This window comes from Lates calcarifer, linkage group LG12, assembly GCF_001640805.2.
Source record: "Lates calcarifer isolate ASB-BC8 linkage group LG12, TLL_Latcal_v3, whole genome shotgun sequence".
Lineage (NCBI taxonomy): Eukaryota > Metazoa > Chordata > Actinopteri > Centropomidae > Lates > Lates calcarifer.
This window is the reverse complement of record NC_066844.1, coordinates 6,885,197-6,910,831: the sequence shown is the minus strand read 5'-3', so window position 1 is coordinate 6,910,831 and position 25,635 is coordinate 6,885,197. Positions and strand designations below refer to the sequence as shown.

The 25,635-nt window shown below is 39.7% G+C and overlaps 1 protein-coding gene across 1 annotated transcript in view; it reads right to left on the bottom strand.

Annotated features, from left to right (window-relative positions):
• Positions 1-25,635, bottom strand: part of LOC108888091 (metabotropic glutamate receptor 4) — a 153,544-nt gene that overhangs the window by 108,968 nt on the left and 18,941 nt on the right. The window contains exon 2 of the mRNA XM_018683907.2: positions 12,786-13,840. Coding sequence (XP_018539423.1) covers positions 12,786-13,352 — 567 coding nt within the window. The 5' untranslated portion in view covers positions 13,353-13,840. The remainder of the gene's footprint in view (positions 1-12,785; positions 13,841-25,635) is intronic.

Genomic DNA, 25,635 nt, shown 5'->3' with positions numbered 1-25,635 from the left:
TCTTACTTCATTTCCCAGAGGCAACGTTTATTTGAGGTTGTGGCCGTATTCCCCCCCCCCAAAAAAAAATTAAGAGCTGAACAAGGCTACAACTACAAATTATTTTCATCCTCAAACAATCATTGTCACTGTATTTTTTAAATTAATTTATTAATCATGTGGTCTACAAAGTGTCAGAAATATGTCCTTCAAAAGGTGAAATTGCTTGTTTTATTAAATCTCCAAAGACAAAGGAAAGCAGAAAATAGTGACAATGGAGGATCTGGAACCAATGATTTTTTGGCATTTTCCCTTTAAAAAAATGTGACTTACTAACTTAGATGTCTAATTGATCATCAAAATTTTATTTCAATTTTCTACCCTATTAAAACCAGTATCACAAAATTATAATCATCCATCATTCCATCCATTAGCTATGTCTGCTTAACCAAACCGAATTTTTTTGTTGTTTCAGACATTCAGACAGTTGGTCAAACAAAACAAGACGCTTGAAGACCATGTGCTGTAGAACACTGCATCAGACATTTCCTCCTATTTCAGACATTTTACAAACAAAACAGTTAATTTAGAAAATAATCAGAAGATTAATCAATGATGAAGGTAATTGTTAGTTGCAGCCCTGATTACTACACAATCATATCTCACTGTATGTTTCCACTAAATGCCCTAAATGTACACTATGTACTTTATTATCAGGAACACCTGTACACCTGATTATTCATGCAATTATCCAATCAGCCAATCATGTGGCAGAACTCAGACAACCAGTCTTTACAACAACATTGTGCAGCAAAGCATCTCAGAGTACACAAACACATCCAACTTTGACGTCGATGGGAAGAAGACCACGTCAGGTATCAATCTGAGGCTGCAGTGGACACAACAAAAGTGGACAGCTGATGACTGGAAAAATGTAGCCTGGTCTGATGAATCTCAATTTCTGTCGAGGCACGCAGATGGTAGGGTCAGAATTTGGCTTCAACAACATGAATCCATGGACTCAATCTACCCTGCCTGTCAACAGTCCAGGCTGGTGGTGGTGGTAGTGTAGTAGTGTGGAGAATGTTTTCTTGGCACATTTTAGGGTCCTTAATACCAATCAATCATTGTTAAGTTTTGTTGCCGACCATGTGCTCTTTGTAGCCACAATCATCTTAATGGCCGCTTCCAGCATTGTAATGCACTGTGTCACAAAGAGGTCTCAAACTGATTTCATGAACATGTCAGTGAGTTCAGTGTATTCCATGGACCTCCCCAGTCTCCAGACCTGAATCCAATACAACACAGTTGGGATGTGGTAGAACAGAAATTGGCAGCACGAATGTGCAACTGATGAATCTACAGAAATTAGGTGACGCGTTCATGTCAACATGAAGTAGAATCTCAAAGGAAAGTTTTCACCATATTGTGGAGTCCATGCCTCGAAGAACTGATACTGTTTTTAGAGCAAAGGGAAAAATACCCAGTATCAGTATGGTGTTCCTACCAAAGTGCTGGGTGAGAATTTCTGACAACCCGTGGCAAATCGTAACATGTAACCTAAGGCTGAAGTGATTTGTCTATTGAAGCTTCAGTCAATGAAGAAATTAATACATCTATTTCTTCTTCGAGTCCTTTACTTGATCTTTGCAACTGTCAAATACAAAATTACTCTTGACAGGCTGAACGAATAACCTGACATTTAGCGCATGTATTTATTTCTACAATCATGCTTCCATGTTTCTTTCTATTAGGTGCCATATAAGGGATGGAGTGGGCATCAGGCATAAGACTGTTCCAACACATAAAACAGACACACACTCACACCTATAGGCAATTTACAGTCTTCAAACTGACCTGACCTACATGTGTTTGGACAGTGGGAGGAAACTGGAGCATCAGAAGGAAGCTCACGACGAGCGTGAGCTGAAAATACAGAGTCCACAGAGGACCAAGAATGAAATTTAAAAGCAGAATTTCACACAAGAAAACCGACTGAAGGCTTTTGTTTACATTTTTCTGTTTGTTAGTTCTTTAATGATAATGTTTTCCCCTAGGTAAAAATGCAGTGTAGTTGTGTGTGTGTGTGTGTCTATCATACCACTAGCTGATCGGCTGGATTGTAACTGGTCCAGGGTTTTTTGATGCATGCTTTCAGGATTTTAAGTAACTTCCCAAACTACATTTTTTAGGGGATCCTGTTGCTCTGGTATCACATTGAGAAATCTGCTCTGATTCAGATCTGCAGAAACATTTCTGCTCAAGGGTTGCATTTTATTTGATACTGTGAATTTGTGCGACATTAGTTTTTCAGGTGTTTTTCAAGAGTTATGCAAAAGAAGCATGCAAAGGAACAATTTAGACTGGAAGTAAACTAGCCATAGTTGTTAGAGGAAATGTAGCAGAAGGATTTTGCCTTTAATAGAACTGACTGAGATACGTGCTATGTAGGGCTGTACCTTTTTACTCAAAATATCAACTACCATCCCACCATTGTTAAAAATCATATATTCAATCTGTAATGATATGTCCAAAATTATAACTCACAGTGCATAAGCACAACAGAAATGTCTCGTACGACAGTATAGGGCTACAACTTACAATTACACAATTATTTTCAAGACTGATAAATCTGTCGACTATTGTCTTGATTACTCGATTAGTTGCTTGATCTAATAATGTCAGAAAATGGCAAAAAAAAAAAAAAAAAAAAAAGAAAAAGAAAGAAAATGCATGAAGGCTAACTGCACCCAAACCTGGTACAATATGAGTGCAGGCCAATGGGGGAGTGGGAAAGAGGCATCATTGGTGGGCACGCTTCAAGGTAACCAGGCCTAGTGTGACCACACCCTTATGGGTGGAAGTATTTTGGATTTTGACACCGCAAATGGAAAAAATTGTGGATAAATATGAGATTGGTTGCCGCTTTTTAGCAAAGCAACTTCCTTACGATATCAAGGTTAATAATGTCATAATCCCACTGAATTACCAGTTTGTTTCACTTAAAGATACTAAACAAATCTAAGTTGTTAGCTTGTCACTTGTATGAGACAGCTGAGGCACTGTGGACAAACTGAACATCAGTTCTGTAATGGTTGCAGATTAGCCTGCATGGATTATATATAAGCAACAATATATTTAATTGCTATTAGTTAGCACTTGTTTCTGTTGTCCTATTCAGTGGTTTACTATAAGCATATATGCACATGCTTTGTCACTTTTTCAAAGAAATTGAAAATGTTGATTACTATTAACAGTATATTGAGCCATGAGGGAATACACAGGCAAAATGTTTGTTTTCATGCCTTAAATGTGTTCAATCGACAGGAGGAATTTTCATGTAACTGAACAGACATACACATTTAAATATGTAAACAAACAGTCTGTAAGACACACATGCACATATGTGTTCAAAGCCACCCACCCACATGCACACAGAAAAACACAAGAGTGTCTGGCGTGTGAAGAAAATTGACAGATGGTAGAAGTCTGGATTTGGATTCTGGAAGGAGGTTTGTCAATTCTTAAAGATACAGAACTGTTGTTATGTCTGATTTGCATGGACAATCAGTCACTTGTATTTGGTTAGAGGAGATCAAAACTAAGGCAAAATATAATTATACAGGGATACACAACATATGCCACACAGACATCCTACAGAGGAGGCCAACACCTGCCTCCAGTAATTTGTCTTTTCAATGTAAGAAAAACAGAATGGAGAAGAAAGGAAACACTTATTATGAAGGATCACAAGAAGTGTAATCGGAAATTACTCCTGATTTAAAAATAATCTTTCAACTTCGTGAAACCTCAGAGATGTATTTGTCATATATTCTTAGAGTTGTTGTTGTAAAGTGTCTGTCTTGTGGCCTTGTTGTCAGAACTTATCTTTTTCAGACCAATGAGTCACCATGAATCAACACTTACTCATGCAGCAGGAAAATAACACAAGTCGGAAAAGCAATAATAAAGATAGTGTGCAGTGATAGCACAAGATAGTGTGTGTGTCCAAAGATAGAACTTGGGTTGTATTTCATCAGTTCATCCATTACATGAAAGCAGAGAAGCTGGCGAGCTACTTTTTAAAAACATAAATGTTTGTTGAAGAGCTTTTCTACAACCTTTTTTTTTTTTGCATGAGGGTTGTATACAAGATTCATAAAACAATATGCTCTAAGTATTGTCACTTGTATTACAGCTAAATGTTGGTTGAGGCATCTGCATATGTTATTTTCAATCAGAGTCCCAAACACTGTTAACACTGTATGACATTATATGTTTCCATGACAGGCTGTTGCTCACACTAACAATCTAATTTAACCTGAACCACACAAGTGCAGGAAAGAAGAAATTGAGGAGTTGCAAAATAACAATTTCTTCTATAAAAAGTTATTTTTTACTTTCCTCTAACCTTTTGTTCCGACATATATACTGGTATTTATAAAAGAAGCAAGTGAAGTTCACCTCAGCACAGACTTCAGACCAGGCGAACACAGTTTTCAAGAGAAAAGGTGCAGGTAAAACAACGAGGAATAAAATGTAACATGAGAAACAGTGAACTCAGAGTAAAACAATGTATGTTTAGGTTGTTTGCCAATTTCACTGAATGTTATCCTTTTTATTTGCATTTGAGCCATAATTTCTTTGATCTTTTCATTTCACCCTGCACTGCACGGTAAAATTTGTTTCAATATGAGCTCTATAAATTCATTATTGATCAACCTTAATGATGATGACTGAGACATCGCTGGGATGATGGTTTCCACATACTGTACGTGTGATGAATTTGTGGTACCAGCACTATAAATGCTGGTGAGCATGAAAATGAGGCTCACACATGATATACCCAGTTCCATAATCATTATTTATAAAACAGAACAATGTTCCCCATGCAGCTTTATAAATCTCTCTCTCTCTCTGTGAAGCCATGGAAAGTGCTACTACTACTTCTTCACAAGTGCTACAGTTTGCATGCTCTGCCGCATCCCAGGATGCGAAGCACACCTGGATATAGGAGCCCTTCAGGTGAGACATGTGGTGTGCACCTGGTAGTTGGGTTGGATCAAGGTCGGATCACGTTCCCACCGGACTGAGACCACCTCCTGTCGAGGGTCTTGGTGAGGGGCGATTACGTTGCCCAGATGAAGTGCACCAAAGGAGGAAAACGCACCAATTTAACCAGACTAAAAAGTGCAGGTGTGAGAACACACTTGTCATGGTCTACAGAATTTTAAACATCTGGTACTAAGACAAATTATTCAAGTTATTCCAGTTATAAAGTGGTAGTCCAGTTATGAACTCATAAGTGGCCAGGGATGAAGATTGGAAGTGAGAACCATTGACATTGACATGAATCTACATCCACATAGATAGTATCAAACTACCCAATATCTTCATACAGCTCAGAAGACCTGCAGGAAATGGCTTAGGAACAGATCTATCATCATTCTGTGAAAGCCTGAAATTTTGGGGGGCTATGATTTAGGATTTGGACAAATCAGAGAAAAAAAAAACACTTTTCACAAAATACCCCTTTCATATGTTGAGAGAGACAGAGCCTTGCAGGTGCAGGTAGTGTGTGCATGACCAGAATGAAATGACATGGATGACGCTGAAGCCCCACTGGTAGTCACAGACCACTGGGTTACCAAGTGTAATAATTCCTGACTGATCAAAATCAAAAACTGAGACAGATCTATATTATTAAAGTGTATTAAATATCAAGAAAATGGAGAAAGAAAGTGTTGGCTTAATAGCTGCACAATGGAACAGTCAGCATTTTGTTAATGGAGTAGTTGGAGGACAGACAGGGCAGACGAGGGTGGGGGGAAAAAAAACATGGCTTAGGAAAATACAGAAAATGGAAAAATATCACCTCCCTGAACTGAGGAGGATTATTATCTGCAGCTCCCACAATGACTTACAGTACTCCGGCCAAAATGGCTCTCATTTTAAAATTACAAAGTAACAATGTCCTATACTATCTTTCCATTTGTGTTGCAGCCTCCCTTCTTGATGCAATAATGATACAGGCCAGTCTCCTATCTAATAAAGAATGTAATATATTCTCAATGGAAATGTTCTTATACTGAAAGCTATAAGTGAATCTAACAGTAATGGCACTTTTTTCAAAGTGTGACTTGAATGTACTTCTGTAAATTACGGAGCATTGTCACACTAATATGTGTCTGCAGCAGCAACAAATTGCACGAACCACATAGTACATAACAAATTGATTTCATTACACTTATGACTAAAGTTCAAACATGTCACCTTGTTGTGCATGGAATTAAAATACAACAACTGAAAAGAAGAAAACAAACTTTAATGGCTTCACAGTGACGCACTCAATGTGAACAATCGTATCGTCGCTGGCTCACTGCATGAGTGGGTTCGGTTGAAGTGAGATGCCTCAATGGGCTGATACTAGTTTATCTTGATTTAGCTGTCATTCCCCCAAACGAGCTGCTAAATCAATTGTGACACAGGGCCGTCACTCTACTGTGTCACTGGAAGGTTTATAGGCGAACAAAAAGGCATCAGAACAAGGCGAGATGAAGCATGAAATTTGGTGACATAAACCAGTTTTTGCTCGTTTTAAGAACTCACCATGCCAGGGTCATTACAGGGTTAAAATTAAAAGAAATGTGCCAGATACTGAAGGATTGACTACCATAAAAAGAAACCATATTATCGCCTGTGCTATTTATCAGGTTGTTCCAGAGTCTTTAAAAGTGTGGGCAACCACAATGTTGAAATGCAATAAACTGGGTGACTAATTTTCAACCAAGCAGTGATGAAACTCAGTGTAAAGAAAATGAGTAAGTGCCATATAAAATAAAACCGCTCATGCTAGATTTCACGGACTGTCAAACTTAAAATCCCTTTTATACATCCAGAAAAACATGGACAGAAATAAAAATTTGAAAGCAAGGTTAACACACTTAGAGAGGATGGAACTGTTTTTCAAATCAACACAAAAAGCGTGTAAATGTATAGATTTGCTCAAATGTTCTATTGGCAAGGAGAGAAGAGGTACATGACCAATCTAACAACTAACAGACTTTACCAAACTGGTCTGAAGCTAAAATGTTTACAGAAGCAGAGTATCACCCGGAGGGAAATAACCATTAACTTGCTAAAAGAGGTTGCAACAAAGCAGATGGTGAGCACCTCTGGGAAAGAGGGATGTGGTGGAGCTTTGACCACAAAACAGCTGCCGAATGGATCAACTTGTGCATTCAAGGAATCATGAAAGCGGCTGTCAGCTGCTAATGATATCTGCCATGGTCCTCACGGTTTGGTGTGCGGCTAGGTTTCCGCTGTATGCATACACTCTGAATGAGATCGACACTGATAGTTTTTACCTTATGAGCTGTCATGTAATGACAGCTTTACTAAAAGTGATTCCCCGTGACTACCCTCCCCACCCCCACACATACACTCAGAGATGAGTGGCAAACACAGCAGTAAAAGCAAACATTAGCAACTTCAGACTGTGAATCTGATTTTTTTAAAAGGTTGTCTGAAACATGTCCTTTTCATATGCAAAATGTGTTTCTCTTCCCAACATCTATCAGGTAAAGATACGTCACATTTGTCAAAAAAAAAAAAAAATGCCAAGAATTGTTACTTAAATCTGACATGCACTGGTTCAGTGTATTAGATTACAGTACTTGAAATAATCAACAGTATATACATTATTTCTAATCTGCCTTAAAATGTATTATTCAACACATTCATGTTCATTATTCACAAGCTTTAACCAGCAATGCTCTTGTGCAAAAATCCCACAAGAATTCATGAGAAAATGAGGCTCAGAAGTGGCAGCTGAGGGCCATCTCTAATCAACTATTCATATCTATGGTGTTTATCCAGCACTAAATATTATTTGCTTTATTTTTTGTTGACAGTTTTGGGGGTTGAGACCAATTAAACTGCCTGACATTAATTTAGGCGATGCCATGTGGGAGCAGCAGCAATGGTCTGAATCAAATGTGAAAAAAAAAAAAAATGATCATGAGACCTTTATAAAATCCCAGGTACATGATTTGCCATTACAATACAGTTGATAAGATTTATAAACAATAACTCAGTGAGTCAGCTTCTGTGTTTCCAATGTGAAAACTTAGAAGCAAGAGCATGAACTATAGAGTAAGGGAAAATCTCAGAATGAGTGGGATGGTGAAGGCCTGTGTGCTCTTGCATGAAACATCATTTTCTTCTACGTGTCTTCTTCTAAATGGATCATTTTTTTACTCTTCGGTGGTCCCCATGCTACTGAAACTAGCCACTTCAGTGAATGTGAGATGGTTTGTCCAGCCAGCAGTCAGCTGTAATGTCAGACCAAGGAGCCAGCAAAATGCTTTCCAGTGAGCATTAAATGCTAGAACGCTCTGAGCTTCTTATTCTTGGGTCACTGCCTCTTCTCTTGTGCTACTCATGTGCACCACAGAATGAAACAAATGAAATTTATAACAATACTTTTTCTTTTTCGCTGAATGAGAGCCAACTTTTGCTACAGTTGAGCCAAAAAGCAAACCCCTGACAGGACCTCCTCTTGAGATAAACACTGTAATTGAGAGGGACAGACCAGGTAGTAGAAACTGTGTTGTAGGTGATGTGTGTCAACTTTACGAGCACATCTGCTACGCAAATGAATAATGTAATCATCTGACATAGCTCATCTGTGATCATGAATTATCTTTTCCCCGACTGCTTGTCACAGCAGCTCCCACTTCACAGTGAACTACACCAAAATGTTCTTGAGCTGCAGCTCCTGGTCCCTGTGTTACCGTTGCATAAGGTTGGAGTAAAATATTCATCAAGCTGCTCTGGACCACATCTGTATGCAGCTGAGTGCTGAGGAAACACTTTTCTGTAAACCTGCTAACTACACCAGGGTGGTTGCTGCTGCTGGGATTTAAAGTGGTTTGCGTGCAAATGTGCTTGATTGCTTTTGTGTATGCTCGTGTCAAGTGTTTATGTACATGTTATGTGTTTGAGTGGTGTAGCTGCGCATATGGTGTGTGTGGTTGGACAAGCATACGGTGATGCGCATGTCTGCATGCCTGTCTTCATTAGTATGCTGAGTTGGTACTTGTGTGCATGCGTTGTCTCCATTTAAAGCAAACATTTATGTCTAGCCGCAGTGCTAGTAGACCTGGTTGCCCCTCCTCTCTCTACATGCTAGATCATGCAGCAAATGTCTTGCTGGCGCAGGGCGTGTTATGAGACGGCTGTAAAGTTAAAACCTTCCGGGGCCATCAGCAAGGTCCATCAGAACTAGGGGAACCAGCTGACATCTGACTGACCTGTGGATCCCTAGGAAGCCATAACTCAAGACCCCGCCTAAATGTCCACACACCACTCTCCATTAAAGGTTTACTGTTTAATCTATGTAACTGACCAGACTGCTTTACATCATGTCAGGAGCTTACTCTCTTTTTTGATTGTTGTAATGACTGTTATTCAATTAGAGTGGATGTTGATTGATTGGCAACTGCCTCGGAAGGTGTTTGATTTTCAATAGCGTGACTCAGAGGCCTAGGTGAGAGTAACTGAAGATGAACTGGTAAAATCTCACTATGTTGATCCGCTCAACTTGCTGTCTGAGCTGGAGCTGCTTTCTTAACCTCCAGCTGTCTGAATGTAAAACAGAAGAAGAGGGGATTGCTAATATATACATTGAGGATAAAGAGAAAGGAGATCAGAGAAATCCAAATTAAATATGCAAGGACAGCGCTTTTACGTGCATTAATGAAGAGGGAATGAGCACTGTGCTAATGACGAAGGATTTGAAGCTTCCATGTGAGAGTGGGATCAAGAACGCACTGCTGGAGACGCTCATTACTGTGGCCCACACCGACTCCTACCTGTGTGAGCATGCATAACCGCATATTTTATGTGTGGGAGACAGAAAGAAATATAGAGATAATGCACAGGGCTTTGCATGCTCAACTGTGTGTATCAGCAGGTATATGCAACACACACCCATGCATAGACACATACACAAGCTAAAGAAAAGACTTGCATTTATACAAAAGAACATATAAATGATGCACTAAACTTAAGCGTGTGTATGTGTTGTCACACTGGGTTCACTCAGAGTAATGCTGGGGGCCTCAACAAGCACCATACAGCCCATGTGGTTTAAAGAATCTGGAATCAGGGAGATTATCAAATCATACATAGACTGCAGGCTGTTGCTGTGGAGTATTAGATTAACTAATACACAAAAAAGCACAAAAAATCTAAATAAAACCTCACAAAAAAACTAGGGCTCTACCCAAATCTGAGTTTTCCCAATTAACCCATCAATCTGGACTGATACTACATTACAATCAGGGAGAGGTTTCCTGCTTTTTGTTGTAATATTAAAGAATCAATATTCCTTAACTAAAATTATGGCTAATGCTATAGTATTCATGGCCTCTGCCCAATTACACTACAGCACAGCACACCTACAGACAAACCAGCCCACACTAAACTCCCCTAAGTATAACAGCTTACATGTCAAGTCTCATGTTTTACCTCAAGACTGACATTTTATTCACTTTACTCACATCAAACACAATCATCATCTGTGACGCGAAAACACCAGATTTCTGCGACAAAACAAAAAGTATGCCCTAATCACAGCTCAGTAATAATATTGCATTGCACTGCAGAGAATCTCTCCTGCATGGTGCTGGCATAGATGGTATAGTCTTGATCATACCAGAAGGCAGTAGAGGAAGCAGTGCCAAAGTCCAGTCTGGTTCAGTAACAGTCTAGCATTTGGCACTGGGGCTGAGAGCGTTGGAGAGGACCAACAGAAACAAGGGTGAAAAAACAGGACAGGCATTCCGATGATGCTCTGCCTTCAATTTCCACCACCTGTGGCGGCAACTTAAGATTATTTTCATCACTGATCACTCAGCCCTTTATTTATTTATTTTTTGATGAATTTATTGGTGTATAAAATGTCTGAAAATATCCCTGACTCCATGATCACATCTTCAGAAGGCTTGTCGTTGTCCAAACAACACTCCAAAACATAAAGATGTTAATTCATTCATGACAAAAGACACAGAATTTGTAACTAGTGAATGTGCTACATGTAAATTTTTGCTATTGCTACATAGCCAAGGTTACAATTAACAGCTGTTCACTTACCAGTCTTGAAGAAACTTTGCAAGTTCAGCATTACACTTTACTCGCCAAGAGTTGGCTCCAGTGGTGTAAAACAACAGCAGTGTTAATTCTTGCTTTGCTTCTATTCCCATCACATCTCTTCTTCTACTACATGCTAACCAGCTAGCTCCAGCCCATTCAGTCTCATAATACTACTTTGTGATAGGGAGTGACTGTAGTGTCCAGTCTGCCCTCAGTCTAACATGAGAGAAGTAGCACTGCCCAGGGGCTGTTTTCTAACCTATTGTGTTGTAAATGCCATGATGGTTGAAGTGAACAGCTGTTAATGCTAACAATGGCTATGTAGCAACAGCAAAAATATACATTCAGCACCTTTAATTGATAAAGTAGTTGCCAATTAATTTTCTGCTGATCAAGTAATTGATTAATCAACCAATTAAACGTCTATATCACCCTTCTATTTCCATTATGTCTATATTTTGAGAACGCTGTAGCCTGCTACACTGTTATTCTGTGTTGCTCTGTGTACAATAATGCAGTAAAAAAAAATAAGGCAGATGCTTTGATGCTTTGATGAGATTCAAATTATCAACATTTAAGTGGCAGCCTTATCAAAATACAGTCAGTAGTCAAAAGTTAAAACCCAGTCTGATGACAGCAAACACTTTGCCTGCTGAGGAAAAACACTTATTCAGCTGCAGGGATAGTTTTGTGACCTAGTCAACACCTGACCTCGCAGTACTTATAAACAAGACAAGAGGGAATATTGTTTGAATTAGACATTAATTTTCATGCGAGATCAAGGTGAAGGAAAACTTTGGAGTCAGGATTATAATCAGCTTTTTAACACAGAGGATCTGAAATGCATTTTGAAGTTGGTTTTGAAGTCTGAGTGTTATCTGAGGAAGAATCGCTCATTCTAATTACCACAGAATTTAAATAAGCCACTACCTTGCAGGTCCCACTGAAAGTGATTGGAGTTGTATGTGTGCTAAAATGTGTAATTGTCCATGAAACAAGTTCAAACACACGACAGTACTTTATAAAAACTAATTCTTTCTAAAGTCAAAGAAAGGGGTATTATTTTGCAGTGAGCCAAGCAGTAAATAGCACTCAAACCTTCAGTAAAGGAGCTAGAAAGAGCTATTATGCTTGCTATGGTTTGCTGGATAGAAAAAAAATGTGTTAAATAATTCATCAAGTGTCCAAACGTCCATGAGCGGAACATATTTTTTCCATAGTGTGAGCAGATGTAAACAACAAACTGATTGGAGGAAAGGCTATGGGCTAAAAATGAAATCAAGTAGTATCCTATTAATCACCCCTGTATTGTGACAGGCAATACCTCTCACTGCTTAGCAACCAACTCCTCCAGGGCAATAGTCAGAGTGATGAGATTTACCAAGGGATCTCCTCTCTTAAGTTATGAAAGTGTCCATAGTGTGGCAGCAGATATCTTACACATAGTGTTCTCTCACACCGCTCAGCAGCTCATGTTGTTCTTCAGCCAGTGTTATTAATTATTCAAACAAATATATAAGAGAATCAATGAAGCGAAATCATCACAAATAACAGTTTTCAGCAAGCACATCTCCTGCTCTTTGTTCTGTGCATTTCATACAAACAAAGAAGCGGAGAGTCAAATCAAACAAACTGTGCCAATGTCTTACCTTAAACAGACGCAGTATGTTGGCCACCATGATGGAGACAGAGCTGGAGGAGGCTCCAATGACGCCCACAACCCTCTCAGGTTTTGTGATGATGGGTGCTCCCCCACCCAGACACTTGACGTCAGTCCCGTCCTTCTCGATCAGAGCCTGCACGAAGGTGAGCGACTGCTCCAAGGCGTGAGTGTCCCTGGAACAGGTGTCCAAGATGCGCGCTCCCAGAGTGATGTTGGGCAGCAGGTTATTGTCGTTATTGATGCGGTCAAGGGCAAAGAGCATGGCCTCCAGTCTGTGTATGCCCTTCTCCTTCTTCAGCTCCCCACATGGCTTGCCATCGTGGCCCCTGGCGTGTACTGGGAAGAGCCCACCTAAGGAGATATCCCCATCGATGCGGATGGAGTTCAAATGTGTGTGTCCGGGTCCTTTGGGTTTAGCAGCCTGAGTGGCCTTGAGGGAGCTGTGGAGAAGCAGCAGCAGCAGCAGCGGCAGAAACAGGCTGTTTCGTTGACAGCCGGTCCGATCCGGTCTACACGCCAGGGGTTGAAACATGACCATGGCCTGAGCACACATCCACGCCGTGCAACCAAACCCAGCAATCGGAAAACAACAGAAGCCAGGTACTATTTTATGATGGCCAGAGGGTTAATTGCAATACCTCTTGAAGCAGTTGGCACAAAAAAGGTTTCCTCTCATGTCTCTCCTCTCTCCCAGGCATTCAATTAATGCAGAATATGAGCTTGGCTCTTTCACAGGATGTAATCCTGCTCTCTTCTCCTCTTTCACTCCCTCACTCCATCATCTGACCACAGTGGTGGGCAGCTGCTCTTGTGTCTGCTGTTATTCACAGACTTGCCTATGGAGATCCTTCACTTGGGGCATTAGAAAGAACAAAGGTGAATGATAAGCTTTTTCTCTCTGTCTCTCCCTCCTTCTCTGTGTGTCTCTTTCCTCTCCACCTCAATCAGAAGTTTTTAATCTCCCCTGTTCCCCTGGGCAGGGATTTGGTATATGTCAGAGCCCTCAGGCCTGCTTAGGTCCACAGGCTTCAGAGTGAATTCCTGAAAGATGAAAAAGAGAAGAGTAGTGAGACAGTGGGCAGAGAAAACAGAAAAAAAGGCAAATGGATTTGTACTGGTATGAGAGTGTGCCTCTTTTAAAAAAATAAAATAATAAGCTTTTTACTGTAGCATTATATGTGGAATGAAGAGACAGTTCTGCTTTCAAACTCATTTCGCTCTTTTATACAATCAACCTACGTCTACCGCTTTGAATTCAAAAGGTTGCCATGGACTCTCAAGGTCGACAGGGCTGAGAGTCATATCCCACGTGCTTCATTTTACCTATCAACCTTGTCAGCAGACGCTCTCCGCCTCTGTCACAATAATTTGACATTCTTGGACTATTGCACGTCCCACTCCTGCTGTTGATTTTACATCAAACTGACAAACTGAACAAGCACCGACTGTTTTACGGTTCCAGCACCAAGGCTGTGCTGTTGGCATTGAAGGTAGTAATGGCAGCAGCAGGTTGTCATTCTGTGCGACTTTGCTATGAAATTATTATTTTCCAGAAAATGTATCTCCATTGCTGCTGCATCACATACTTCTTCAAAGCCTGTCAAATCATTAGAAACATTAAGGGTTTAAATGGAAGTTCAAAAGGACCTAAAAAGCTACTGATAAAGCTGATATCTCTTTGTACCAAATGGACCACTCCAACATTACCTAGGTATTTCTTCTTACTAGGGAATTCATATGTGGATTTCAGATCTCTTGGGTATGTCTAAGTCTGTGCCTTGCAGGGAAAAAAGTACAACAAACCAACAGGGGTAAGGTCTGAGAAATGAGTCTGAAATTGTAATTATGCCATTACAGATGGAGAGCAGCTTTTATAACCAAAGTAGGCAACAAGAAAAATATCCACCTTAAAAAAAACGTGCTCCTATTCTAAGCAGTCATTAACACAGCAGAAGATATTGCACATTTTCATTGCACATTTTTCAAAACATGACTGAAATATCATCTGGATCATGAAGGGATAGAAATATTCTACACATACCGAGCACATATAGAAATATATAGCTTCAATACGTTGATAACCTCAAGCCTAAAACCTTATTTTTAGCTCTGTGATAGAAGTTGTAGCTAGCTAAATCTGTTTTGATGTGCCTTAGCTTATTGTTTAGCTGCTGTGAGGGTTATTGGATGCAGATTCCGTACAGATTTAAGTGTTGTAAACAAGCTGGCCAGGTACACAGCTTCTTTTTTTTCCTCCTTCCTCTGACACACACACTCACACACACAATTCATGCCTGACAGACAGAAAATATGCCACTACAAGCTATCTTGTATGTACATATCTACACCCCGTTCATTCCTGAAGCTGTAATAGGCTCTGAAGGAACAATCTACCACCACACAGTCGCAGAACAGGGCTGTAGACATTGGTTTTCCAGCGGAGTGGGTTGAAGCCTTCGATCGGCAACGGCTGAGATTCATTGAGAGCATATTGGAAGTGACAAGGTCCTTTGAATACACCCAACTATCTCCTACTGAGTGAGAAGTAATTTTTCAGAGTTGATTCACTGCAGGTCCACTTTAACTGCTGCAGAGCAGATGACAACTGGAAAGCCAGCCAATTCACCTTAGCCCCTTGTAACCAAATACAAACCATGCACCGGCATATCTAACATCAGAGCAAACACTGAGAGGAAGGCAGTGAGAGCTGTTGCTGCTGCTGCCAACAACACATCATTGTATAGATAGGCAAAAGGGGAAAAAAAAACTGTACAGTTGTAAACATTGAAGAGTTTACATAAGAAACCGTTCTACAAGACTGCAGATTTCAAGACAGATGTCGTCAAATTTCATGTTTATACAAAGAAGAGCTGGTGGGGAGACGGTTCATATGTTTCTTTCAGTGCTGAAAAACAGCCAGCCCATCTGAAGGCGAATCTTGCATGCAACAGAAAGAAAGAGATCTTACACTTCACAAGATTACATCAAGCATTATCATGTTAATCAGCTTGTTTTGTCTTGTTCCAGATGAATATCTTACAGTGTTCCCTCTTTGACCAGGCTGTAGATAATTTCATTCTGTAATCTGAAAGATCTCAGTGCATTCAGGGTGGGCTGCCAGTATCCTCTGAATAAATCATTTCAGAAACTACCATCACTCTGTTGAAACCTATGAATCCCATTTTAATCAAGCACTGGGGTTAGGACAGGCCACCCTCCAGAGTTTTATTCAACATGACATATGGTGATGTAGTAACCTGGATTGAAAGTGCAGTATTAGCATACTCAGTGAAATCAGGTTACACATTATCAGCATTATGAGTGTATAGCTTATTATCAGAATGCAGCTGTAATATATTGTACATAACACAGACTCAATGCTGTGGTTCATTTAACAATTTTCACACCTGACACAATGTAAATTTCTCAGTTTTGGTTTGCTTTTGAATAACTGCAATGAACGCAAGAAAACAAGCTACAAATGTGTGTATATTTACAAATCAGCCCCGTGATGGCGCACCTCAATAAACAATGTACAACAGATACTTGATAGAAACAACAAAAATGCTTACCAGCGACAAAATGTCAAAGGCAGCTGCAGGAATTACTGGAGATTCATATCAGGAGAACAACCTTTCCTCAGGTGCAGAAGCATATTTCGGAATGGACTATGCATTCATTTCAAAAGGCCATACAATAACCTTCAGGCAAATATGTGTGCATTGTTATATGGCCTCGCAAGCTACAGCAGCAACTGAATCTACAGAAACACCTCAATTCTGATAACACCAAAACATGCCTGTTTACAATCAAGTCAAAGACTTTGACTGTTTACTTTCTGTACGATAGAAAACTCAACTTAATGATAGTTCCTGACTGAAATATCATCAAATAAAACTATGATTTTGAATGTGCACAGGAAGACACAGTGTGGGTGTTGTTTTACATTGTACCCGGTCTCGCTTCGCCTACACATCTGTCACCAAGACTAGTTTTCAAGTGTACAGACAATTTTGATATTTAGGAAGTGTTGAAACAGTCTGTTGATATTTCAAGGAGTTTTGGAGACAGTTTGTGTTTTAACAGAATATAAATAGCAGTCATTGGGAAAGATGTGGTCCAGAAAGATCTGTGAACAAAAAATACTGCAGACTCTGGTTGCTTAGAGTAACAATGCTACAAGCAGGATCTCTTTTCACTGAGAAAAATGTGTCCCTTCCACTCTCCTCAGCCCACCTGCCCTTACAAATGCACTTCACCTGAAAAAAAACTTAAAACATGTTCTCTTTGAAGCTGAAGAATGTGTTCTGCAGACCAGTCACTCCACCTCTATACTCGCTCATATTTTTTTATCACTTCGCATTACAAATTTCACAGCTCTAGCCCAAGCATTTTACAGTCCAATCAGTGCTGCACAAGGAACATTATAAATACAAACAAGGACATATCTGAAATATGTATATTTATTTCAACAGATGATTCCTCTCTTCATCTTCTGAGACCTGAGCAGCTGCTGGGTGACGAAGCCAGCCAGGGAAACTTTTAGAGATGCTGTAGCTCTCCTCTCACAGATGGGCAGGAGGGGCTCTCTAATTGACACTCCAGCATGTTGATGCTGCACAGCAGATCAATAGGAAGGTAGAGGAAGGCTGCACTGAGGAAAATAAACGGAGGGAGCAGGGCCAAGCTGCACTGGAGAGCTTTAGAAGAGGCTGCCACTGTGTTTCTACTCAAAGAAAAAAATGACTGAAATGAGCCTTAAAAAGGATGCATCAATAGGGTGGATCAAACTTGCTGCAGGTAATGGCTTAATTCTCGAGCAGGAAAATCAGAAAACTGCAATACAGTTTGTGCAATACACTGAACGAAGTTTGTCATCTGTCACTGATATGCTTTTCAGCCCCTAAACCCAAGTGCTCAGATTCTGTCACTGCTCTAATAGAGAACATTTGGTTCTATTTGCTTAGTTTTACCTGGGGTTTTATTCTATTGCTTCTGCTTTGCCATTTTCAGTATCATATTGTGCAGCACTATACTGCATTCCGGTACCAATCTATAACCAGAAGCTAGAGTTACATCAGGCATAAATAGTAAATTATTTAGGGCTGCTACAATTAGTTTATTTTCATTACTGCTTAATCTGTCATTTATTAAGCCAATAATTAGATAAATGGTCTTGTTTATAAAAGGCTAGAAAATAGGTCCAAGGTGACATCTTCATATGTTTTGTTCTGTCTGTCCAACTGCCCAAAATCCACAAATATACAGTCTACAATGATATAAAACAGATAAAAGCAGCAAATGCTTATGCTGGAGGAACAAAAACTAGAGGTTTATTGATGTTTTTGTTTGAAAAATAACTGATAATCACAACAGCTGTTGATTAATTTTCCACTTATTGACTGAGATGATACATCATCAATGCAGGACCCATTATAATCGAAGTGTGTGCAATTGTTAGAGAACATTTTATGCTTTTCTTAAGAGACAAGAATTTATCAAAAAGTGTCAAAATTTCCACCACTGCACTGTTGCCACTAAAGTATGTGCATAATTTTTGTGTGTGTGAATCTTCAGGCCTTCATACGCCTCCATGCATCACTACAGAAAAAGTCTTGATGAACAGTCTTTTTTGCCAGCTGTCTCACACTCTGCATTGGAAACAAAGAGCAATCTTGATACCAGCCTGTGTTACACTTCACAATAGAAAGAAACCTCCACTCACTCAGATCTGTGCAGCGTGAATGTGGCGTTTCTTCTCTCTTATGCCTCAACATTTTTTATTTTTTTAAACTGCGGCACCTCGGCCAAGCCTTGCAGCGGCTGAGCGGGTGTTTCCCTCCATTTCTGAAAACTCACAACAATAACTGACTATAGTTGGCAGAGAGGAAGCTACCTCTCAAAGCAGAACTGACTGAAGTACACACTGTAATGAAGTGAACCAAATTACAGAAATTATCATATTAGCTGACCACATATTTTAGTTTGCGCTTGTTTGGTTTACTGTGCTCACATGTTTAATCCATACAACTGTCAGCATTTTCTAACTGGGTGGGGTATAAATGCTGCAGAGAAGCCAGGTACCACTGATCCCAACCAATTTCCACTGTAATTATTTATCCATTTTTAACTCTTTTTTTTAACACTTTTTAACTGATCATCTTTACAATCCTGAGGGAAATCTGCAGAGATAAGCATTTCTCCTGTAATAATAATCAGTATATCAGTATAAACTTAAGCAATTTTCTACAGCACACTGCTCAGAGTGTTCTAAATTCTGACTTTTAAATATAATTTCAAGATCTCTTCAGTGTTTAAATTCAATACAGAGGACAGCTAATTATTTCTAAATTCTACAGTGAATTTACTAGTTAAGCTGTACACCATTGTCATAATGTAAGACGTCCTAATTATGCTTATTGTGTTAATATATCACGGAAGTGTTATTTGTTTCATAGTTGTATGTGCCTGAACTTTTTGCACACCACATTCAAAGGGTGGAGAGCTACAATTAATGATTATTGTCATTATCCATTCATCTGCTGATTATTTTTTCAATGTAATCAGTGACTGTTTTGTCTATAAAATATAAGGAAACTGTGACAACGCCTATCACAATTTTCCAGAAACCCCAGGTAGCAGGTCTCTGGGTTTGTCCAACTCAATGGTCCAAAACATAAAGGTCTTCAATGCATAATGATATAAAAACTGAGAAAAACAGAAAGTCTTCATATTGGTGAAGCTGAAACCACATTACATTTGGACTTTTTGATTGACAAAATTCATGCGGAACATATGCCGAACTTCTGCTGAGCAACAGCGGCCTCTGCAGCCACAAGGTAAGCTGTTTTCATGTACAGAAAACAGAGCCTATTAATCGCCTGACCGGAGCTCCGACTGTGAAGTCTCACTCACTGAACAGAAACATGGCTGAACGGTGTAAATTCCCCATGATCCCTGGCTTCTGGAGCCAGAAGTGCTGTCACTGTAACGAACACACCAAACTCTGTTTAGAATTCTTGATATTTTCAAAGTTTTCTCATTGGACATTTGAGATGAACGCTTTTAATTACTTCAATTCAGCATTACTCTTGAGCTTGCTGGGCCTAATTCCTGATTTTAAGCTACCTACTATCAATCAGTTAGTGGGAGATTGTACCTGCTCATAAAAGTTACATAGAGAAGGAACAGGTGTTTGGGCCACAGAGTGGGAATGAGGCACCATTCTCGCTATTACAAGTCAGTGTACCACCAAAATTAATCTGAAGCTGTTATTTTGAGGTAAAATTGTTCAAGAGCGTGAAGATGCAATAAGTAATTTAAGAATAAACAAAGTGATAACACATGAGCAACTTAAAAATCCTGTTCATTCACATTAATGGGATTGTGTCCAGTAACGATATATGGATTTTTGCACATTACTGCCCGGAGAACCTGGATGGAAACACTTTTGTTCACAAATCAAATTGACTGAAATGATCCCTAACCTATTTCTCTTGACATCTGATGTGTTTTGTCACTGTTAGATATGAAGAGAGATGGGAGCAAGGAGCTTGAATATTTTAACTCTGGGGGCGCATTAATTACAGAAACAGCAAAAAGCAGTTGACAGTTGTGATTTATTTAGAACCCTGAGATATGTGGTAAATCTTGCTAAGACATGATATTATGCAATAGCTGACTGTGGCCGTTTGATTTCCCTTCCCTGAGAACCCTGAGGAAACACGGGTGCAATTTATCTCTTGAAATATCAACTCTATGACAACCACACCAGAGAGCCGCTCCATTACTGTGCCTGCTACAGAAATTTTAGGACATGCAAACAAGGCTTATTAACATGAGGCCAGAGCTGCGCCTCTCCAACACCGGCGAATGTAATGTGTTGTTTTGAAGACAGCGTAAGTCATTTGGAAGACAAGGATGAGAACAGAGGGGAAGAAGAAATGGGCCATTCCTAAATTTTTTGTTTACTTGCACTGGATGCTTTTCTGTGCAGGCTAATGGAGGGCTAAGATCACTGAGCTGCATCTAGCAGGAGATAAATGGACTGAAATGTGAGAACAAGCCCTGATTCTCCTGCCCCTGGAAGAGTGGAGGGAGAAATTTCATGCTGCTCGAAAAGGATGAAGATGCTATGAGGGGAAACCATCAGGGAGTCAGAGGAGCATATTAAAAACTGTTGACTTCCTGTTCGCTGACTGACTGATTCAATGACTATCATCCTGATGTAACAATGAAACACAAACCCCCACACTCCTCAGTTCCCATCCTTCGTCTTTACAGTCTTACCCTTTACTCACTCAGTCTCCTATACTCTTGTTTAGGCTTTCCATTGGGGGAGAAAAAAAGAGCACCAACTCTGCTTGGTATTCATCACTGCTGCCAGGCTTCCTCCTATAAAGCTTTCAATTCCTACCTATCATCACATGCACACCTCAGGGCCCTGGATTGAATATGATTCAGAGGGCAGGCTTGAATCTTGAATCTGCAGGTTAAAACATATCCAAACGTGCTGGTCTATCAAAGCCTGTGGCACTGAAGGCTGCTCTCTCACTCACTCAGTCACTCTGCGAGCCTGGTTAATGGTCCAGTGAAAAGATGGCATGAGGTGAACCATCTCCAGCCTCCTGTTGACTCTAAGCGGTGCTTGGTAATGATGCCTAGCATACTTCATCTTGTGGGTCAAATACATGTTTTTTAACTTGTTTTTTTGTGTGTACAAACTAAAACAGCTTAATATGTACAGATCTGTAACATGAAGACAGACTACAACACAAGCCATCACTGGGTAGCGTGTCCTAGAAAGTGTCTGTGTGTAAAGGGGGGTGGGGGGTGGTCACAGTCGATACAGAGGGCTGCCACTTCTCAGACAGATTGATTGATTTACTGTATCTGTTGAGCTAGACCTGCCTGCCTGTCAGGATTAAAGAATTTATGTCTTATCAAACCTGTGCCCCTGAGAGACCTATTTCCAACAGAATCACTTGAAGCCGCAACATATGGAAAACTAGGGCATATCAGCAAGAACGAGTGGCTTGGAAGTGTAGTCTGTGTTTGTAAGATTTTTCAAGATAATGGGAACAACGTGATGCACGGTCGCACAAACATCAAGTACCTGGGTGAGAGCTGCAGTTTGAGGTCGAGTCTCAATCTGTCCTCAAATCAGCTTATTGAATGTGAATCCTATCAAGTCTCTTATCAAACCATTTTACATAAATTGCTGGGGAAAGAGGAAAATGCAGTGAAGTCTTCTCAGACCAGAGCCATCACTTGCACCATCTGCACAAAACAGTACACTTTTAATCTCTTGCAGTTAATACAAAAATATGTATGAGCCACAATCTCTGCAGAGTAAATTCAGAACCAAAAAGTCTACTTTCTGAGTACAACTTTGTCATCATCTTCATCGAGACTGAGGAACATTTTCTATTCAAGTGTATCTGATAGGAGTTACAGAATGGCCTGATTGTATGAAAAGTGCACCCAAACACTTTGGGAGACAACAGGGGATGTGCTAAAAAAAAAAAAAAAAAAAAAAAACGGCTCCTCATATTCCCAAAAGCACACACTTCCTAAAGGAAAAACCAAAACAAGAAGATAACAGACTTTCACTGAGACTGCCTTTTCTGTAACACAGCAGAAAAATAGGTATGATGGGGGGGGGGGAACTATAATTTGTTAAAGCCTAGCTTTAGTCCAACTTTCAGAACCACTGTCAATTGAATTTAAGACAGTTTATATTCAACTAAAAGACTAATATGAATACACAGGTACACTTCATATCTTCTTAGAACACAAAGCCATACAGCAGCTGATTGTATTTTGTATTAGCTCAGGTCAGTTATGGCAACAAGTCAATTAATGAATCAACTAATTCATCTGCAACTATTTTGATAATTAATTACTGAGGTTTCTCAAACAAAAAATGACAAAAATACACTTGTTCCAGGTTCTAAAATGTCAACATCATTTTTTCTGAGACATTTAATTACATTTCTGCAAATTTTGGACAAGTAGAAGTTTGAATGTGTCAACTTGTGACGTTCTGACCAAATGACACATCAACTAAATGAGAAAACACAACCAGTTAATGGACATTAGATAAGATAAGATAACATAAGAGTAGATAAGATACAAGATAAGAGTTTTAGCTCTAATCAGTAGTCAGATATATGCAACAACCACGTCAGGGATCATATAGCAAACTAGGTGACTGACTATTAATTTATCCAGGCACTCCTTAGCTCAGTCAGTTTGTTGCACACCAGCTACCGACAACTTCGGCACACACCTGCCTGTTGATGTAACACAAACGGAGCCAAACAAGGAACCGCACAATTAAGCAAAACAACCTCCACAACATTAACAACCCTGCAGTTTACAACCGCTGCCCCGGTGGGTTACTGCGCTATCAGTAAAGCCAACAAGTAAACACAAAGAGAGACAAGGGCTGCTTTTAACTCACCAGCTACTGGAAGATAAAGACTATTGTTCTTCACAGCAGAAAGTGTCAAATAGTCGCATAAGTTCCCACTGACTGCATTTCCATTAAGGATTCCATTAATATTTTGGCTCATTTAAAGTGGCCAAATCTCTACGGTCTACCTGTTTACTCCTCTTCTTCTACTCTGTCATTGCAGGTCCGGTTTTGAAATAATTACGGCATCTGTGAGATGTAAAGTTTGGTAAAATGTGCAGAGGCCAGTAATTGACCTTTACCTGAAACTTAACTTCCCTGTTGTCAGGTTTGACTGACAGCAAGTGGCCCAATCAAAGCCGAGAACTCAACCTATCGTCATCAAAGCAGCAGTATTTTCTAAATCTTAACGTAACATTAGGCTAGATAACAAACCCATACAGTTTTAGCTAAACTTTTACCTTTTGCAAGGAACATGGAAAACAAATTACGCCAAATTTAGTCACAGCCCTACTCACGATTGCTAATACATCTGTAAATGTCAGCTTGTTTTCAATGTATTTCATGTAAAAGTTCTTCAGATTTAATGACTTTAGTTCTGAAATACTCCTAAAAAGACAATTCTGAAAATGGTGTTGCCACTGCAGAGAAAACCTCAACCAGTACTGATCAAGTTAATCATGGTCTGTTATCCCACCAGAGATATTTGGACAAACTTCAAAAAAATATTTTTAAATTGAACTAGGACAGGAAAAGAGATGAGGATGGTTACATTTATTTTTACACATGCACAGAGTAGAATTCATCTCCACAATCATGCATATGCAAAGTAGCACCATCACCTGTATCAGACCATCTATTGACCAACGCCTCATCCATTTACAACACTGATTTCAAAATCAGATGCGGCTTTTTACCCAGTATCGACTAGAGGAAAAATGTTCAAAAATTTTCATGTGTAGGATAGAGCTTTTTTCGTATGACAGCAGGTGCTGGATCTATAGGCTGTTCTACAGAGAGACTTCATTTTATCATCCATGTGGGGAATCTTTTTTATGCATAATTGATTAAATTATACTGCCAACTGATGAGTGTGAACACCTGTTCCATAACCTGTAAAGTTACCTTTAAGAAACCTTCAGGATGAATCCTTGCTCCTGTAAAAAACTGTTTTTCATTGAGAATATGAGTGTGGATTTCATTTTTGTGTTTTTCAAGAGCACATTTCTCATTATCCTTCAAACTCCTCGTGGATCAACACACACACACACACATAGACGTCCAAGCCAGCAGTCTATAGCCCATAGGTCCTTTGAGACCTGCAGCAGATGTTGCCAGCACAAGGACTTTTTCCAAAGCTGCAGGTGGGCATAAGCACTCACCATGTAATGCATAGTCAGTGTGGAGGCTAGATAGCCAACTTTCTCTGTAGCAAAATGGTAACTGGCAACAGTGTCTAAGTCACTGTTGATGTCTTTGTTACAGGGAAAGAGCAATGGGAATCTTTGACAGAGCTTGTCAATAAGGACTCGGAAATTTCCTGGTGAAATGTGACAGGACCTCTGCCAGACCTGAGCTCAGTCCAATCTTCGTAAAAATGGATTGATGGATTGTGAGAGTTGGTTGTTGCAGCAGAAAATCATACAAGTGAGGATTATTGCAGTGAAAAAACACAGGCCCACAAAGACCTTTAATGCAGAAACCACTGATGTCAGAAAATGATACTTGTATCTGTAGGGGCAGGTGACCGGATAAGGATGGTTTTGCTTGAATGAGGATTAATAAATCATGTACACTGTGTGATAACAGCTATCTTACAGGATATTTGCATGTTACACGGTTTAACATGGGTCTAATAAAATCTTGGCTGCAACTTGTGTTAGACTGTACAATCATTGGTTTTTCTAACAATTCATATAAACACACACCATTGTGGTATGTGCATGTACTTATCTATGACTGCTGTCAGCAAATGTATTCAGTGTGATTTCATGCCATATTCTGATCAGTTTGTAGATGTAGGTCACATTTCGAGACTTTGGTCCTAAATTTCTAGCACTGTCAGGACTGACAGTGTCAGGACTTCATCAGCACAGACGAAGCCTGTCAAAGCTCCAAATTCCCCTGTCAACACACGTCTCACAGTGTGATCCAAGACCGCCGTTTTGGATTGGCAAGTAAAGATTTCAACCCATTTCTCTTACAACTGTCAATTTTCTTCTATGGCAGTCCAAAATTACACAGCGCCTAGAGGCTTTAAGTAAGAATCTGCTCCAAGATATAACTAGTTATCAAAACTCAACCCTGTTAAAAATAAATAAAATAAATAAATAAAACTACTCATAAAGAATCAGATAGAGTGATACTGTTGACTGCTGATGGAGATTATCCTGGCAAACTGGGCAGTAGGAAGCCAAGC